We start from the raw sequence: 19551 nt of genomic DNA, 5'->3' as shown, positions 1-19551 counted from the left end.
TTTAAACTTATTTTTCATGTAAATAATCACTTTGTATATATGTATACATTTTTTTAAAGTAATGTGTTTATTGTATTACCTTGAAAATATATATTTTTGTGTCCGTATACTTGATATTTTAAAATAAATAAAAATTAAATTAATAAGTGAATGTTTATTACTAAATTAGTTATAGTAACAACCAATAGTTGTTTATTTATATTAGTTTTCTAGGATAATAATTGAGCTTTCTTTTTATTTAAGCCAATAAAATGCATGTAAATTATGCTTTAAGCTGTGCTGTTGAATTGATGATTTAAAATAAATAAATAAAAAAACTTATTGAAATGAATTAATGATGTGATTTTCTCTTATGGAGATAATAAAATAATCTACATTTTTCAGCGTTGGTATTTATAGCAATGTATGAAATTTATGATAATTTATTTTTTCATACCTCCCCTACACCAGCTCTTTTATATCTAATATTTTTATTTTGACTATAAATGATGGGTACAATTACCCAATCACAGCTTTAACTCGTGACAGCCGAGGTAGGAGGTCGAGCCTAGCCTCATTCCACGCAGTTTCTGACGGACCGAAACTTCTGAATCTTATAAATCAACTGAATGAGAAATGGCTGCACAAGGCCTTAAACTCGAGCTCAAAACAGATAAAATATCATAAATTAAATGGTCCAAAAAAACATTATTGATAAAAAAGGAAAGAGCAACTGAAGGTATTATTTAAAATATAACCATTCTATGCTAGAAAGCAAAAATAATGAGAAATAGGTGCTACATCAAATCATGAAAACCAGCGTTTGTTCAGATTTTTTGTATGTTACAGAAATGATAAATTTCTCGATCGTATTTCAACGTACGACAAAAAGTGGATCCTTTATCGTAATCAAAATAATTTTGTGAAACTAAAACTAAGTATGCGCTCGGTATAACACACTATATTTTTAATCAGATGTTCTGTGAAACTCGAATGTCTGGGAGATTAGAATTAATCTATAAAATCAGAATCAGTTATTGTTTAAAATATATAATTCCAAACGACGACCAAAGATTTTTCTAATCCCACGAATGAAAATCTTAATTAATAATTAGCTACATTCGATCTGATTATATTGCACGACAATGAGCAATACATCGCACGACTGACCTATAGTTTAATATGTTTGGCTATGAAATATTGCCACATCCAGCATATTTATCAAACATCTCGCTTATCGCTTTGTAAAGGATTTTGACAACTTCTTACAGGTTAGTCTTCAACAAGCAAGCTGCTGCTAAAAGTTAATTTCGAGGTTATATTAACTCTAGAACTCTGTAACTGTATACCATCGGAATAAATATTTGGTAAAAAGTGTCGATTTTAATAGTATTTATATGATGCACGCATAATTGAAGAGTCATAAAATTAAATTAATGTTCCTTGAATTAACCAAGAATCCGAGATTTAGTGGTTAGCAAACAATAGAGTAGATATGCATAACTGTGCGGATATCAATTAACGGTATTCATTCAGAGTGTCGTAGCAATTGCACTTAAACACCGTTGGAACCTAATTTAACGAAAAAAAATCGCCATGCAGATAGCATCTCCGAATGGAAAATTTTAGAAGATAACAACGTCACCAAATATATTGTACAGAAATAATCTAGTTCCATTTAGAATCATTGGCTTAGAATTATCAATTGGCTTTTTACATATAATAAAAAGAATTCGGTCGTATTCGTACTAAGCAGAGCTACGCCGAATCGACCGAGACCACCCATAGAAGCCCGAGAAAAGAAGCCGCTTTCACTCCGACCGTTTAATCTAATCTGGCTACATCAAATCTCCAAGAGTTCGACTCATCTTCATACGACTTGGGGACTTTAGGAATTGAACAGATTAATACAGTGAATTATAAGCTGAATTTGAATTTCAAGGTCATAAACTGCAATTATTTTCCTAGCAACCTAATAGTAAGCATTTATTTTATTATAATAAGGAACTACTTTTCTATGTAATTTTAATGCCAGCACTTTAATGCTTTTTAGAAAATATTTTATGCATGAGTAAAAAATCTCTTAATAAATTTTTGCTTCTGAACAAAATGGTAATGAGTTAATTATTTTTCTATTTCATTTCAAGCATATAAAGCAAAATGATATTGTTTTTCTGATTAGCTCCAAATACTTTAAGATTTATATAAATATTATTATAATCAGTTTACAATAGTTATTAATCATTTTGTTTTATATACCCATATCGTTCATGAATGTCAATTTTAAAATCGCTCTTCAAGTTCAATGCTAAAGGTTGAATTTTTAAGCTTTATGGAATCTTATTTTTAACCCAACGTCTATGTACCGTTGTATGGCCAGCTTGATGGTGCTTCCCGCGTTTTTGAACAAATTCTGGGCATCTTCGTGGCGAAGGTCTCGAGCGTCATAGTCGTCTATCTTCGTGATTACATCTCCTCTTACCAGCTCGGCTTGAGCCGGAGTAGCAGGATTCACCTGAAACACCAAAGTTAAATATTCACTATTATGTTTATTTTTCAACTCTTCTGAAGCTGCTTCTGCCAAATGGCATGACGCAGAATAAACTTGTTATGACGCCTAGAGTAATGCTTACATAAGACAAGTTACAAAAAAAATATATATTAAGTTATCCCATGACCTACTTCTGCGTTCAATTTAAACATTGAACTACATTTCTGTCATAGGTTGAAAGCAAATTTATTGAGTAATCGGACGTTTATAACGTCTCTTCCTGGTTAAAAGCGTTTCAGAAGACCGCAATAAAAAATCATATTCCGTATAATAGAAATACAAATAGTCTGTCGCTAAACGCAAAGCTTTAGATTGATTTATAAGCAACATATGTTTTAATCCCAAAAATAATAATATAATTTCAGAGCAGCCATTTAAATATATAATACATGTAATCGTGTATAGCAAAGAATTAGGCACGCAATATTTATTTGAGTTAATCTAGATAAGTTAACTGATTTTTAATATCATGTGTGTCGTGAAAATTAATACCACCGTGAACGTTTACGTTTTGTAGCATTTTGGAACTGTTCCAGACTTTTTTCGTTTTAAACGTATCAGTTCAAGAGTATAGCGATTATCGAGATGATTTTAAGGTTAATCTTTGAGGATGGGATAGCTTTCATTGGTTGTTACAGACAATTTATAATGTTCTGAATATATTTAAAATGAAATTCTCTAGACACGTTCAATGTCAGACGTTTTTGACTTTGCAATTTTACGCTTCTGAAAAATGTAAGACATGCCAGAATAAAAAAATCAAAGAAAAAATTTTGCGTAAGCTTTGCTGAAATGTCAAGGTTAATATTTACGAAATGTAGTATTTTCGGTTTTATAATTGCTTAATTAAAAACTACTTTGAATACTTGAAATACCTTAGATTTATTTTAAAGGAAATTATAGTATGAAAGTATAGTTATACTGTATTTTTAAATCACTTACATAAAACAACAATTTTATATTTATAAATTCAATAACATACCACGTTTTAGAATATTTCTATCGAACTAGATTTTTAGACGATATCTACATATAACTATGTAGATTAAGTTACAAATACTACCTTTTGCGAAAAGCTTGTAAATTTTATCTATTAAACTATTCTGAAAAATTGACCTTGTAAATATTTCAGCTATGTTTGCTACTACGTCTGATTTGCCATCTTGTTTTAAATGGCTGCCATTTAAAAACTTTGTAACACAGCTTAAAGATCATAAAAAATAAAAACACAGATTTTTTAAATATGTGACATAATAACTGTTCTGTTGTAATCAGATTTTAATAATAAATGTAGCAGTTTCGTTAAAACGATGCATAGAGAAAATTCTATAATCTTTTAATTACCTTAATACTATCGAATAAAACACTATACCTTTCGCAATGTTTTTTAAAAAAACTTGTGTAATAGTTATATTGTATTGTAGTTACTAATTATAAATTTAAGTAAATAAAGAAAATAATAAAGACAAAATCAAATTTTAATTTAATAGTATATATAAATAAAAAATTGGGAAATAAAGAAATTATTAAGTTTTTTTATTTAGCTAAAATATCAGGAATTTAATTGAAGATTACGTATTTTATATGTATTTTTAAACGTATATAACATGTTTTTAAATTTAAAAAAATTATGTGTCCTAATAATAATTTTTAATTATACTTTAAATATCGAATATATATTTTTAAAAAGTATATTATTTAATAAGATTCTACAGATTTTTTTATACTAAATTCTTTACTATAAATATAACTATAACTTATTTAGTATTTTTGTGAATCTGGAAATTATGGAGTACACAACAAAAGTGTATATCATTGAAGTATTTTTTTGCTAATGAATATTATCTTTAAATGATTTTTTCTATGATCACTAACATATTAATAATGCTTTATCGATAGTATTTTTTTTTATCAAATCACTGTATTTTATATCTATATACACAAATAAGTTCACGAGAGGATTAAATAGTGTATTAAGTATAATTAAAGGTCGTAGAAACAATGTCATAATCAATTTGTATGAAACTTTTGGCCGCTTATCAACCCGTTTCAACACTTAGACTTAGCACCAAGAATAGATCGACGTTAAGGGACTCTCTATCAAACACAATGACACGATATTTACCCTGGTGATGATGAGAGGAGTGTCAATATCCGATCCGCCGACGAGCCTCAGCCCCCATGGCAAATCTTTGCCTCCTCTCTTCAGAGTCACAACAAAGTGGTGCACTTTTCCACCCATTTTCTCGGATTTTTTGTATAAAAAGGGATTACTAGTTCACAGTGGTTCGCTTAGCACGTGTCACTTGACGTTTGGTTTCAGTCGCGGTGGAGAGAAAAACACTTGGGTCAAGACATGTTTTGCCGGAGCTGGGTATATGGGTTAAACGCGCGCCGAGAATAAACTGCGCGTGTTGTCGATGGCGATGGTCGTTTTGTCGGACGGTCAATCGGAGTCTATCGGCCGTGTTTTTTGGACCGAAATGCAACCGACACTGGTGCAGCCAGATGCCGATTTAGACGAGTTGCAAAATTCGCGGACGATAGGGGTCGCCAAGCAGTGGGTCCGAGAGCTACGGCGGACTGGGGTTGAGATGAAACGCTGTAAACAATATTTAGAATTTATTTTTGTACCAGATATCAGGTATCAGTTAACTAGCCAAATTTTCAATCCAGCTTGTCTTTATACCTTCGCGATATAGTATGAAATGTCCGAAGTACTGCACATTGCTGATAGTCGCTCTTAGAAACCCAACTCTTTTATGAGAGAAAGTTGAGTAAAAACTTTAAATGTGATTTATCTCATATTTTTTATAATAAAAACATTAAGGTTTGAGAACCCTAGGGGGTGTGACTTCATAGCCAGTGAGACGCTTGGTGAAATCTAGTTAAGAGTTTTATTAGATTGTATTACAATTGCGACAGACGATAAATGGCGAGATGTTTTCTCTGAGCGGTGGTGGAAAAGCTGGCGCACGACATTTCCGTAGGAGGTACTTAAAGGTATTGTAGGTGGCGTGGCAGCGACAGTATAGTGGAAGATGATCCCTCTCTGCTACGGTGGTGCTCGTATATAGGAGTCCCTGTCAGGATGTGTACGCTCATGACAGTATGTTGTCGGTGGGCGGAATTTTACGAACTATGCAGGCATCAATTTCTTGAAATTCTGAAGTCAGATGGTGAAAAACTGATCAATGACATCTCCAGAAGTGAGATTATTTCATTCATTTGTCTCTACAAATTTCCTTCACGATATACATATATGATTTTATTTCGTATTTTCATATACTTGTTGAAGTGACATTTACTCTTAACTACACAGAACGCTGCTTTACTTGTTTGAATCTTGTAGCCATTTTAAGCTACTGCTTTGCCTTTGTATTGCAAGCTTGATTCGTAATGTTCCTTGTCTGTTCCTTGTCGTTATTCTCCGAGCGGTGGTGGATAAGCTAGCAGAGGGATGATGTCAGTGGACGATCTGATTGGTGTGGCAGCGACAGTATAGTGGAGGTTGATCCTTCTCTGCTGCGGTGCTTGTATGGTGGAGTCCCTCTCAGTATGTGAGCGTCCATGACCGTATGTCATGGACGTCCATGACCATGTTGACGTATGTCATGTCAACAACAAAATATTCTGTCAATGCATAGGAGAATCTTTGCGTGTTATTTATGTGTCCATTTTTTCTAGTCGTAACGAGGGCTTTTGTGTTGTCCCATTCTTTACACTATATTGTCTTGTTTCTCTCAATTGTTGATAAATGATTATTTTTAGTCACAGTCTTTAAGGCGAGTTTCAAGAATAAGATTCCAACATTACTAAGTGAAAACGAGAATTCTTCTCTAGGATCACAGTTACTGTAGGTCCATCATTAATCCTTCTTTATTCCAGAACCAATGAACTCATTTTGATCTATTGCGATAGTTAATCATAATCCGAATCTTAAAAGGATTTGATATCTTTAATTGCGAAAGGAAAAAATGATCGTATTAAGCAATGTATACACATAGTGTTTCTAAATAAAGAATTATTAAAAATATTTAGTATAAAGTCAAAATCTTATCACAGATAAATTGATTTTTAATTTTGAGAAAATACAAAGACAGGTCATTTGATAAATAATTTATTCTATAAATTCTATAAATAAAGATCAGCATTCATGCTAAGGGAGTTTCGTCACTAATGCAACAACAGCTGTGAATAAACTGTGCAATATTTATGGTTCAGACACTATGTGTGAGTTAAGAAGAAAGGTGATTCTAGAGTTTTTATTCCTGGTACTATATACTTGAATATGAGGCATAGTTTAGACGCCCCCAGGAGTTTGATGATGTAACTGGTAATGAGAAATAGATTGTGTAAAATAATATAATTCGTCGAAAACAATCAACTGAAGGAGACACCATTGCCATAGTCGTAAGAAAGACACTATTCTAGAAAGATTGTTTTATAATTGATGTCCGTTTGTTGGAATACGATGGAGCTAATGCCAACAATTGGATTGGACAAAACAGTCCATTGAATAAAAATGGCCAGTACTGTCTAGCAAAATAGTAGCCATTTTCCATTACGATAATGCTAGGCTTTATATGGCATAAAACAAACACCAAAACTGGGCAATTTAAACGAAACCTTTCTCTATATTCTCATATCTCAGTACCACATTAATTGGAGACGGTTTAATATAGGGGATGATGTCCAAATAGATTTATATTTATTGTTATGATAAAATTCTTATATCATCAGGGAATTTAAAATTTAAGAGGAAGATGGGAATTTTTTTTTAATAATAATGGCAAGTATATAATGTATTACATTTTGGAAAAAAATCATTTCAAACACCAACGTCACACCACAAGTCAAATATATGTAATAACATTGATATAATAAATACAATAAAATCTGTGCATACACAGAATTTTCATTTTAAAATGAAGAAATCTAAAGATGAAGGACTTGTAAAAAGTTATGAATATATTTGTATTAGCTGTAAGAATGTGCTAATGGTACACAAGTGAAAATTAAATATTGTTATGAATTGTTAAAAACATAGATAGAAATAATACAAGTCTAATATAATAATATTTTGACCGATTTTTACTTATCGAAAGAAAATAGTGATTGTAACGAGACGTTTATAGTGAATAACCATATTTTTTTATTTATTTTACACGAGAGGTATTTTTTGTGCTATATTTTTTTATTATATTTTAGCTCTTATGCATCATGGTGTGGACAAAAGATTTACGTATTATTTTTGTATGAGGAATAGTAATTTGTAATTTGGCAAAGGTATTGTTACTCAGAGAAAGTGTTATTTCGAAAAATATCGTACTGGCATATTAACCTACATGTAAGCCCTCCATCTGTTGTTGATGAAAAAAATTGCGAAGCACTGCTGAAGCTAATTAATCCACAAGCAACTGTCAGTACTCTTGCAGCAGAGGAGTAGAAAATTTCTATCGCAACCTTTTAACAACATATAGATACTATAAATGGACAAATGGGTACCGCAAGAATTGACTGGAAGGCAAAAACAACGTTTCGAAGTCTGTTTTTCATTAGTTCTCAAAAGCAATAGAGGACTACTCTTAAAGATAAGCATTACTTGTGATGAGAAATTAATCCTCTACGATCACCAGTAAATATTAGGACAATTGCTTAACAGCAAAGAAGTTCCATAAAATGGAAGCCCGAAACAAATTATGGTGATAGTATGGTGGTATTTTAGGTGAATTATTCATCGATCGTTTCTTAAGCCATGCGAGACTATTACAGTGGAATCATATTGTAGGGTAGTTTAAACGATATTTAAACTATGGAAAAGCTTAGTGGACTTTAAATGAAAATTAAAGTGAATTTTATTCTGTAGATTCTAACTAATAAAAATGTTGTAAACCGATGTGTACTGCAATTTATAAATAAGTTATTGAGTAAAACATTTTTAACATAAAAATAATATTCTGATGAAAAATTACATCATTAATTTAGCTGTAACATTAAAATTTTTTTAAAGAAAGAAAGATTTTATTTTAATAATTAATTTATTTATTCATTATAAATCTTTCGTTGCAACATGAAAGGCTTCAACCCAGCGCGTTATAATAGAATAAACACAATGTACAACTACTAAGTAAGTAGTGAGACACCAGACTGAAATCAATGTATGTAATTTAGTGATATAAAATATATTAATTATTAAATATTATCACAGCTTACTATCAAAATATGTGCATGACCAAGCTTAATTTTATTAAAATTAATTATGATATTAAACCCTGAGATTATAAAAATCTAAGAAAACCTAATCTGAAATGATTGATCGGTATTATAATTATTAAATAATTATATTCTGATTTAACAGAAACAATAGAAAAACTCTATAGTCCATATGGGATTTGAACCTCACGTCATTAGTCACCAACCTATATATACCACTGGTCTATTATATGCTATTTGATAAATAAACTGTGCTTAGAATTTGTTTTATCAAATTATCATTTGGCACAAAACAAAGGCGGCAGGAATCGGTTAGATTTTTATGCGTGAAAAGATGTTTAATTTTATATAAAAATATTGTTTTTGCTACAAAAATATTGCTCTACAGTGTTATTTAGGATGTTTTTTTCTCACTGCATCGTCCGTGGCACAACGGTTGAGGATAACTATAGTTTTTATCTAATATTGTATATAAAGTATTTTAAATATTAAGAATAAAACATCTCTCAAATATCTCAGTTTATACTATGTAATTTATTTTTGTATATTTTTTCATGAATGGATTTTATTTCGTTTATTTAAATATATAATAAGAAGTCAGAAGGCCTCAACTTTGGTAAACCAAAAGGCCAAAATAAAATTATTGAAATGAATCGTTACCTAAAAAAAATCTGAAGTGTTCGAATCCTGTAAGATATTTTTAGGATTGTTTTTATATCTACATGATTGTTTAGTTCTAAATTATTTTCAAGAAAAAAACTGAAAGAAATTTATCAGTACATGGCTTTTGCGCCATGTACTGGTAAACTAATAAATATATTTGATAATAAAAAAAGAATAGTAAAACGCTTTATAGATATAATATATCTTTCAATCTCACACTGTGCATTGTTTATATCGATGTTAATATTTTTTATGCTTATTTATTTATCAGAAATTTCTCAAATTTTCCAAATTTACACTTTCGCCCGCGACGCAGATGTTCGTTGTGGATATTTTTGTGTGATGCCTATTTATTTGGTTAGCCGCTGAAATAACCGTCTCGATCGTTTCGCGCAAGCGCACTGAGCGTTAGCCTAAGCGCGTTAATAACGTTTCGGTTATTTACTCTGGGTGATGCAAATAAATTCGCATTGTTTCGCCATAAGCGAGATCGTTGCCCTTCTTCATTCGGCTCGATATTTAAAAATCTATTTTTGCCACGTGGATGGAACACGGAAGTCTGTACGCAAAGTACGGTCGCTATTCTAGTGAAAGGTCAATCGAAATGCGACGAGCGCCGAAGATTTTCGGCAAGAATTTTTCACAGCGCCCAAATTTTCCACGACTATTTTACGAGCGTGTTTACTTGCTGTAAATATCCAAAATCGAACTCAGTTTTCCGGCCAATAAACGTGATTTATAGCGGCGCTCGCTTCAAAGTAGACAGTTATATAAACCGCGTGAAAAATATCTAATAATAACGTTTTTAAATGTACATTTTTATTGAGAGAAAATATTAAAAGAAAAGAAAATTTCACTTAGCTAAGTTTTGAACCACATTTTAACGAAAATTTTCAGTGTGTTTGATTATAAAAAAATAACATAAAAATCTGAAGTTTTAACTAATAAACACACGATGGCGCTTTTCTCTTTCGATTTCCTATTAGACAATTTAATTTTAAAATATTGCGTTTAAATGTGTTATTAAAATATAGAGCTATTAAATTTGAACAACCGTTTTGTAAAATTAGGAAATATACTGCTTACAGAATTTTAGAAAAGTCTTTATAGAATGATAAATATTAAGTTTGTCATGAACTTATTTTTTGGAAGTTGCACAACTTACGTTTGTCGAACGGTTAATAAACTTTTTGAATTATTCAAGTGGCATATCACAGGGATTAAATATGCCGAATGACCGATATTCGCACAAATGCAGATTCGTTTCAACATTGTTAACATTGCTACATTTTCTAGAACTTACAGTTTACAGTTTAGTATTAAAACCATAAATACTTTCGTCGTGCACTTAAAAGTGAATGAATATTTAGTAGGCTCATCGCGAATTTTGCAATAAGATGTCGAAGATGCTCGGTTTCTTAGTGCTTTGCATTTTATACGATACGTATATTTACAGCGTCTTCAAATATTACTACATTGCCTGAAATCCAGCAAAGTACTATTTGTCGTTGAAGTGGATTGAGAGAAGTATGGATCATATCCATATTTTTATCTTAGTGTATTTTGCTGGAAGCGTTGGAGGAAAATTCATTGTTCTCTCAACGAAACATGGACTCTGAAGGGAGGTGTTGACAATCCATCGATACCCGTTAATCTGATTTTAAACATATTTCATATTTAAATTCAACAAAGTTAATTTATGTTTTAATATGAATGATTAATACTAATTAAAATATGCTTGTTAGCTAAAATTCAAGTTTTTTCAGATAGCTTTATATATTAAAAAATTGCTATGCAATACCAAATTGAATTTATAATACATATTTTAATACAAATCTGACTAGAATAAGGGACGCGATTGCGACTCTTAAGGGAAATCTAAGGCCAGCAATACTGCCTCGCAGCAACTTCAAAAAGTACTTCATTTAATAGAAGCTATGTCAAAAATATAATGACTTATGGCCCAACGCTCCTAGCAAAAGGGAACTAGGATAAAGTACATAAGTTTATTTTATTTGCAATACATAATAATTACTTATTCAATCAGCAAAAATTAATGTTTTATTAGAAAATATAATATAAATTTTAATTTATCTTGAATTTTTAGGTAGTAACATTACAAATGTCCAGGTTTAGTTATGTGTTATTTTAATACAATGTGGATAAAACAGATTCATATATACAAGTTTATAAATACGTTCTCTATTTCAATTGAATTTGTCATAATGTAAAAGTAACTTAAGAAAGTAGGAAGCTTCATAATTTATCTTTTTTTAACACTGTACTACTTAACTCAAATTTTATAAAGACGTTTTAAATGTCACATATTTTATTTTAAAAATATGTTTAAAACCTTTATTAAAAAAAACTACACCACTAATATATTTTTATTTTTTTAATTCTTGGCAAGAACGTTAACGAGATTTTGTATATATTTTTATTATATCGTTAAACTAATGACGCGTTTTCTTAACATTAAATGCACGTTCTGATAGATCTTTATAAGAAAAATATTTTTTTGATTAAAGATACGAGCCTTAAATTTATATTCATACTGTCGCCCGAATTAATGTGATTTAGACATGTTTCTGGGACAACTCAGTTAAACTACTTTAGAGTTTATTTTGTGAGATAAAATTGCGATTTGTTCGCAATATAGTTTTCCAAAAATAAATACAAATATGCCGCCTGTGCGTCGGCGCTATTACTCGAATTTGCGCAAGAAGCTAGTTTCAAACAATTTTATAGCAAAGCATAAGCATGTATTAAATGCTTCTCAACATAACTAAACAAGACTGATTGATACCTCTCATATTATTATCTCTAAAGAAAATGAGTCTTTAGAATTTTTATTTTTCACATAATTGTTTGAGCTGTTCAACGTCGTAAATTTTCTTCGAATGCTCGCGGTTTGGGATATTAATAGATTTCGCTAGGCGTTGTTTTGTCGGACGCGTTCTGCTGGCATACGCCGATGCGAGATTTAGGGTTTTGGTAATTGAATCGAAAAATTGTCATATGCATACAGACATATCCAATATGTGTGTCAAGTTGAAACTTCTGCGATTTGCAATCGGTGACCCTGCGACGATGGCTAAAAGCGTCTGGTCCATTTTATTGACACAATTTGGTTCGCCTGCTTGTATTACAAACAAACGAGCTTTTAGAATGCGGGAAGATAATGGTATTTTTGTTAAAATTACGTAATAAACAACGAAAGATTTTCATTGAAAACTTCAATGAGAAAATCACTGTCAAGATGCTGTCGTACAGATAGACAGTAAGCATGTTGTTTACATACAAATAACATATCTTTTAAAAATATTTTTTCATTAGAAAGATTTATACTTAATTAATTTATGTTTCTTTAAAACAGGTTGTGATATTTATTTTGTATATTTGCTTCAAAATTTAATTTTTTTTGGATGTTTTATAGTGGAATATTAGTGAGGTATTTAGAATGTTTATATAAATAGTTTGTCCATCAAAATATATTATAAATGCTATATGAAAGTATAGATTTCGGGTGACTTCGATCCTAAGTAAATACGAAAAAACAATACGTGTCTTCTTAATTTTCTAACAAAAAATAATGGCACGCGTGCCAGATGTGGCACAAAAAATTCTGGCACGTGAACGATTTACAGGTGATACAATTGTATTCATAAAGATACATCATCAGCAGATATGCTTAATTTAGAGATTTTACAGTGACTGAATTTACGAAATCTAGAAATGTATTTTTTTATAAAAAAATAACATATACATAAAATATCTAATAACACAAATATCATTAAACATAGTTGATATTGATTTTCATACGAGATGATCATCTCACTAATTATTTAAATTTTTTTAAGTCTAGAAGAATATCCACGTAAGTCAATCGTGTGATTTTATTTATTATATTGAGCTTCTTTAAATTAAAAAAAATATATAATGCTATATAAAATAGTAAGTTGAATTTGGAATATAGATTATCAAAAACAAACATTATCAAAAATGTTCCATTTGATTTTTTATATACATATGTACATATGAAAGAGTTATATGATCTTAAATTGCTACTTTTGTTAATCACAAAATAAGCTAATATGCGTATTATTAATAGCTTTAAGCAGAAAATCAATGATTTATTAATCTTTTGCTATAAGTCGTTTTTTTTCTAGTTGCTTTTAATTTTTTACGGTTAATAATTTATATTGTACGTAGCATTAACAGTAAAAAATGACTAAAATACATGTTTACCTATTTGCCAGAAAAGACTCTTAGCAGTTGATTACCAAAACTAAGAGTCAAAACTATGTTTAAAATATATTCAATTTATTGTATGTAACTAGTATTTGCTTACAGAATTGTTCGAGACAAATGCAAAATTAAAAAAATTATAGAGCCATTTTTTCATACCGCTGCATAAGAAAGGATGGATCCGTGCTGGATGTTTGAAAATGTGCATGCTTTCTTGCAAGCTTTTAATAGAGGTTGGAAGTATTTATTGGCAAATAATTGTTTACAATTTTCTAAGCTACTTTAATCAGCATTATCTTCGCTTTGCTAATCTTATAATTGTATTAATAATTAGATAAGAAGAAATCGACAGATTGCAAAAATGTATGAGAGTTTTTCACAGACTTACGTCATAAAATTAACCTGTCGGCGGACCCAAAGAGGTTTTTTTTATCTGTATCTTGTATATGAATATGTGAAATAGCAACAACTGTTATAAGGTTTTTTTCAAATTCACTTCAACAATATGTTTTTTTTATTTATTTTGTTTATAATTAGCGCAATTTTTCATTTTATTTTAAAATTTTCTTTCTGCATTTACAGTTTCTTATTTAGTGTATTACTTTGTGTCAAATTAAGACACTAGAAATAAATTAAGTGATAACGATAACGAGAGACTTAAATTAAATGAGGCAATAAATGTAAAAAACAAGATTCTTGGGAACATTGTTGTTGAATATTTTTTTTTTAAATAGTTAAAAAGTAAAATAAAAACGCTACTAATCTTACTACTCTAAATGTTTCTATAACAAAATATTTTTATATACATAGTAAATGTTTAAATATATTTAAAATATTATAAAATGTCTACAAAATCGCCAGAGATATTATAAAATATCCATGGAGCTAAGAATTCACATGATATGAGCAATAAAGCATCTAAATTGGATTTTTTTGGCTCCAATCCTGTGACGCAAATTCACGTATGAATGAAACCGGTCTCGCAAAAACGTCGATCTCGCGTTTCGGACCGAAAACAATTAATCATCTATAATTTCTGTTATGACGTTGTGACGAAAATCGTCGACAGAAGGTGACCTCGATTGCTTAATTATTGGCAGACCTCTAAAAGGACTGTAGTTCTATTGTTACTGCGCTTATACCCCCGAACATAATCAATTAATAACGATAAGCTCGCACGATATTTCTAATGGCGTTTTGTTCCGTTGGAACGGCGACAAACTATTTGGCAACAGCGAGAAGAAAAAAACGTGACACGACGAAAGCTGGACGAGCTTTTTCGACTTTTTCACTAAGGTCAGGGTCTGTGAAATTGTATTTCGCTGAATAATACAGATGACGACAGATCGCTGATATGTTACAATGCAGTTTTTAAATATTTATTATATCATGTAAATACCTACACATATTAAACCAACGGAAACTGTTTAATATTATCTTAATACATTATAACATGTATTCAATATATCACAATCTATGTTTAAACATATGAGTCAATACAATTTACAATAAGCAAACGCCTGCGTTGTAATAAAAATAATCGTATTCAGTGTTCCAATTTCACTTACCCTATTTAATTTTCATTTATAGATATACGTAATAATAGAGGAAAGATTTACATACATATATACAATTATATAAATATGTAAATCAACAATTTTAATTGTTAAATATTAGTTTAACCATACCTATAAATTTAATAAATGTATCAGAAAAAAAAGAAGTAATTTAACACATATTATATTATATCAGGACAAAACATGTGTATGATAAATTTACGTAAGAATAGTAAGAATATGATCACTGATCTAACTTTACTGCTTGCCTTAAATTTGCTTGTATGTCAATTTGAAATAATAAAATGACAAACTCAAAAACAAACGATTTTTTCTATAAAATTGTTAGTGACATTTTCTGTTGATCATACAGAAAAAGTACATAATAGACGAAATATCTTAAAGGAAGTGTATGGATAAAATTACTTTAAATAATTAATAGTTAAAAATATCCTAAATAAACTACTAAAAATACGATAAATTGTTCTTATGATGTGTTTAGATATCCTTGAAATTCTTATATTTTAATATTTTGTAATATATCCAAACTGAAAGATTTATAGAAACTACTCAAGTTTGATTGAGAACTACTTTTTTAACTTCCACACATAATACATATCTAGCTATTTTTATACCGTTGAATTCCATTCCAATACTAAACAGTTCCACGTGCAGTCACATGTTTAGAGTAAATCGATCCTTTCGATAGATTTACGGGCAATTAATGCGTTCGGCTAATCGGTCGACAAAAAAGAAAATGAAATAAAAATCTGTCTTGGAACAAAAATAGTCTACATTGTCGGAAACTCGATTTATTTTCGTCGTTCTTCCTCTCCTCTACATTTTCTATCTTTCCCGATGAAAATAAAATATTCTTCCACGAGTCAATGTTCCGTGAGATCCAGACATATTTTATTTCCTCGGAGACATTTGTCCATTTCATTATTTATGATTGATCATTAGCGGCCGGATGAATTTGATCATATTTAATTCTGGAACGTATTACCGTCAAGAAACGTATTTACGATTTAACACGAGTGTACGATATCTTCAGAATTAGATTTTCTATTATAAAATAAGTTAAATGCTGAGTGTACCTTTTTCTTTCTGAAGTCAGGGTCGGGTCTATTATGGGGTACTCTCCAGAACGCCGGTCGTTGAAACGCCATTTTATTGAATTTTCTGAAAAATAATTTGTAAATATGTTTAAATATCAGCGTATTATATTATGTAAATACAAATATATATATTTATAAAATAAATTATATTAGATAATATCATTTATAATATATAAAAAATTATAAAAAAAGGGTTATAGCATACCTCTAATTATTCCAATTAAACACATCATTATTTGATGCTTCGTCTTAGAAATACATCTCAAATAATTAATAGATGGTTCTCACATATTTTGATATTGTTAAATTAAGTGTATGAAATAATATAATATACATATTTTTAATTGAAATATTAAATCAATGAAGCAATAATATGCTAACTGATATTTAAAAAATATTTTCTATATTTTTTTTTATTAAATAGTTAATATTGCAGATATAACTAATAAATTATTTGCTCTAAGATGGTGAATTTGAATTATCAATTACTATTACAAAACAAAAACATGTTTATAAAACACTACATACATTTAATTTAATATGTTTTGTAATTTCTACACTATAACTACTTTATAACAAATAAAAAATGTAATAAAAAGTTTTTATACAATTTAAAATATAGTAATAATTTGTAAGGATAACATAATTTAATTATCAAATGCGCAGATACTTTTGGTTTATCGTATAAATGATAGTTTTCTTATTAAATATACTGGGTTGACTAAAATTTTTTTTATTTGTGCCATTATGAGATATATATAATATAGTACCTTATTAAAATATAAAACATAAAAATTATTTAATTAAAAAATATCTGAAATGTCAACTTATCTGAAAATGTGAAAAAATTTTAAATGAGCGTTAAGTTTTATAAGTTTATAGATCAGGGGTGGGGGAACCTTTTCACGTTGGAAGGCCATATTACATTGGAAGAACCTTTTCACGTTAGTTCCAAACAAAAAAGGCCGCATTTAAGAAATTTCAATTGATGACCTCAAAATTAGTACCAGAAATTTTGAGAACATATCATGGATTGATGGCTTGCGTATAATTCTTTGATCAAAGGAAATATATGGAAATATATTTTTATTCCCCACCCCTGATATAGATATTACTATCAATGTAAAGATATCAATAATAATTTTAAAAGATACAAGTTACATTAAGTAAATATTAGGGTACAATAAAAATAAATTTACTAAATGTAAAAAATATTTTAACAATTTTATTCCTTATTTAAGGAAAACTTTATGAATTAATATTTTAATTTTATTCTACACTACATACGTCAGAGAGTGATTGATTCATAACAAATATCTTTACTATAATATATATACTAATTAATTAAAAAGTTTTAAAATAGACTATGGTAAAGTACGAAAATTAAGTATTAACTTAGAAATTTAAAAATAATTGTAAAATGCGCAAACATCGTGTTTTTTATAATTTAAATTTGATAAAATAAATAAATAAAAAAAATGTTTTCAAAATATTATTTTACTTTTAATAAATACATAAGTAAATATATTTTAATCTTAATAATTTTGATCATTTCTTATGTACCAACTTATTATTTTCTCATATTAAAAAGTTTTACAATTTTCACTATTTTTATATTATTATTACTTTATATTTTTTAAATATCTTTAATTTGCTTTAATACGAGAAATATAATCAAAACTTATAAATTATTATTTTTGTATTAAATATATGTTTTATGTTAATACATTCGTTAAAAAAAGATCACATGATTTGCAATTTTTTTATATTCTTAGATTGGATTTTAAAGAGTGAAATAAAATCAAACACGAGCCAATACAATATTTATTACATTATTTATTTAAATTTATACGTATAAAAAAATCTAGCTAAAAATGATAAACTGCTTTAATATATTTAATAAATATTTAGTTCTATTATATTTATTTATTTGTGTGATTTCATGATTTTTTTACATTTCTTAAGAAAATGCTACTTGATTTTTCTTTTATGGAACATAGAATCTAGGCTTCGATTTTCTAATAATTGTTTTTTTTTTAATTTGTATTTATTTTAATAAATAGTAGTAAAATAACTTACAGATAAATTTATCCGAACTTTCGAAAAAATGTTTTTTTGATAATTATTGTTATATTTTATTTGTATGTAATTTAATGCAAACTAAATATGATTATATTTAATTAGATCTATTTCTTATTGTAATAATTTTATGGGCAAATTTAAGTTTCACTTATTTCACTTTATGATATATTCATCACTTTTGAGACGTTACAACATTATGCTCTAATATCTCGTTCACTATATGCTTTATGTATTATTTAAATATACACACACAACATTAATATGACATCTCACATCTCGGAAATTGGTACATGTGTCAGGTCCTGAAAGAAAAATGGACGTCTGGCGTCCGCGCCAGAAAACCCGCCAAGAAGCTATGAAACTTTCGAGAGAGCACTCACCTTTGGCCGGTGCTTATTTACTGTTTCCAGGTGTTTTGGCTCACGTGCTTCTGCCACGCTTCACCTTGGCAATGAAACACAAATGCACACCTCGGCCGGCGAACTAGATAATCTTTCCAGACCCTGTGTAAACTTTTCAAGAGCTTTCGCTGGTGAAAGTTTGCAGGAGGAAGTGAGGGAGAGAGAGGATTGGCGGTCGCCGACCAAGATGTGCGACTGCCGGCCGAGTATTGTGGACGGTGGAAGGAATGGTTGGCCGAATGGGTTATGCTCCATTTTAATTTCGTCCGTCACTTTTTAGATTCGGAGCACAGCGTTGCTTCAGGGCGCAGGGGCCACGGGGGCCCCGCCTTTTCTAACCATCGAAAGGCGAAGATTCGAGGCGACGTTAGATCAGTGTTTTAGGATTAAAAATGTTTCAGGCGGTAGAGAAGGTCATGAGGTCAGTACTGTAGTATCCCCCCATCATTTAGCTATAGGTCTATCTAAATATATTAACAAATTCAGCAAAACTAAACGTATACATATGTGTTAATGTACGTTATACAAATAATATTTAATTAACCATAAACTAAAAAGCTTTGCACACGTGATATGGAATAATTATTTGTTCAGTTTTGGGCGCTTATATACGTTTGGTCTGCTTGGGCAAGGTTCAAAGATATAAGAATTTGGATGTTTTAGATCACGGGTCAGCAAACTACGCCTCGAAGGGAAAATATATATTTTTAAACTCTTTAAAATTTCAAAATATGCGC

At 29.5% G+C, this 19551-nt stretch overlaps 1 protein-coding gene across 5 annotated transcripts in view; it reads right to left on the bottom strand.

Moving 5' to 3' along the window:
* Positions 1-19025, bottom strand: part of Zasp66 (PDZ_signaling and DUF4749 domain-containing protein Zasp66) — a 40634-nt gene extending 21609 nt beyond the window's left edge. For 4 of the 5 annotated variants that reach the window (XM_088199331.1, XM_088199333.1, XM_088199335.1 and 1 more), the window contains exons 1-2: positions 4656-5027; positions 2346-2494 (exon numbers count right to left, since the gene is read on the bottom strand). In XM_088199331.1, the coding sequence (XP_088055457.1) occupies positions 2346-2494; positions 4656-4772 (266 nt within the window). In that variant the 5' untranslated portion in view covers positions 4773-5027. Of the gene's footprint in view, positions 1-2345; positions 2495-4655; positions 5028-16310; positions 16396-18793 lie in introns of those variants that run through there. The other variant, XM_088199332.1, reaches the window with a different exon arrangement.
* Positions 19026-19551: the final 526 nt, after the last annotated feature.

The sequence above is a fragment of the Plectrocnemia conspersa genome, unplaced genomic scaffold (genome assembly GCF_051122295.1).
Source record: "Plectrocnemia conspersa isolate PC_06_02 unplaced genomic scaffold, ASM5112229v1 ptg000012l, whole genome shotgun sequence".
NCBI lineage: Eukaryota > Metazoa > Arthropoda > Insecta > Trichoptera > Polycentropodidae > Plectrocnemia > Plectrocnemia conspersa.
Note: the sequence above shows the minus strand (reverse complement) of the source record. Positions and strands in the feature narration are given on the sequence as shown.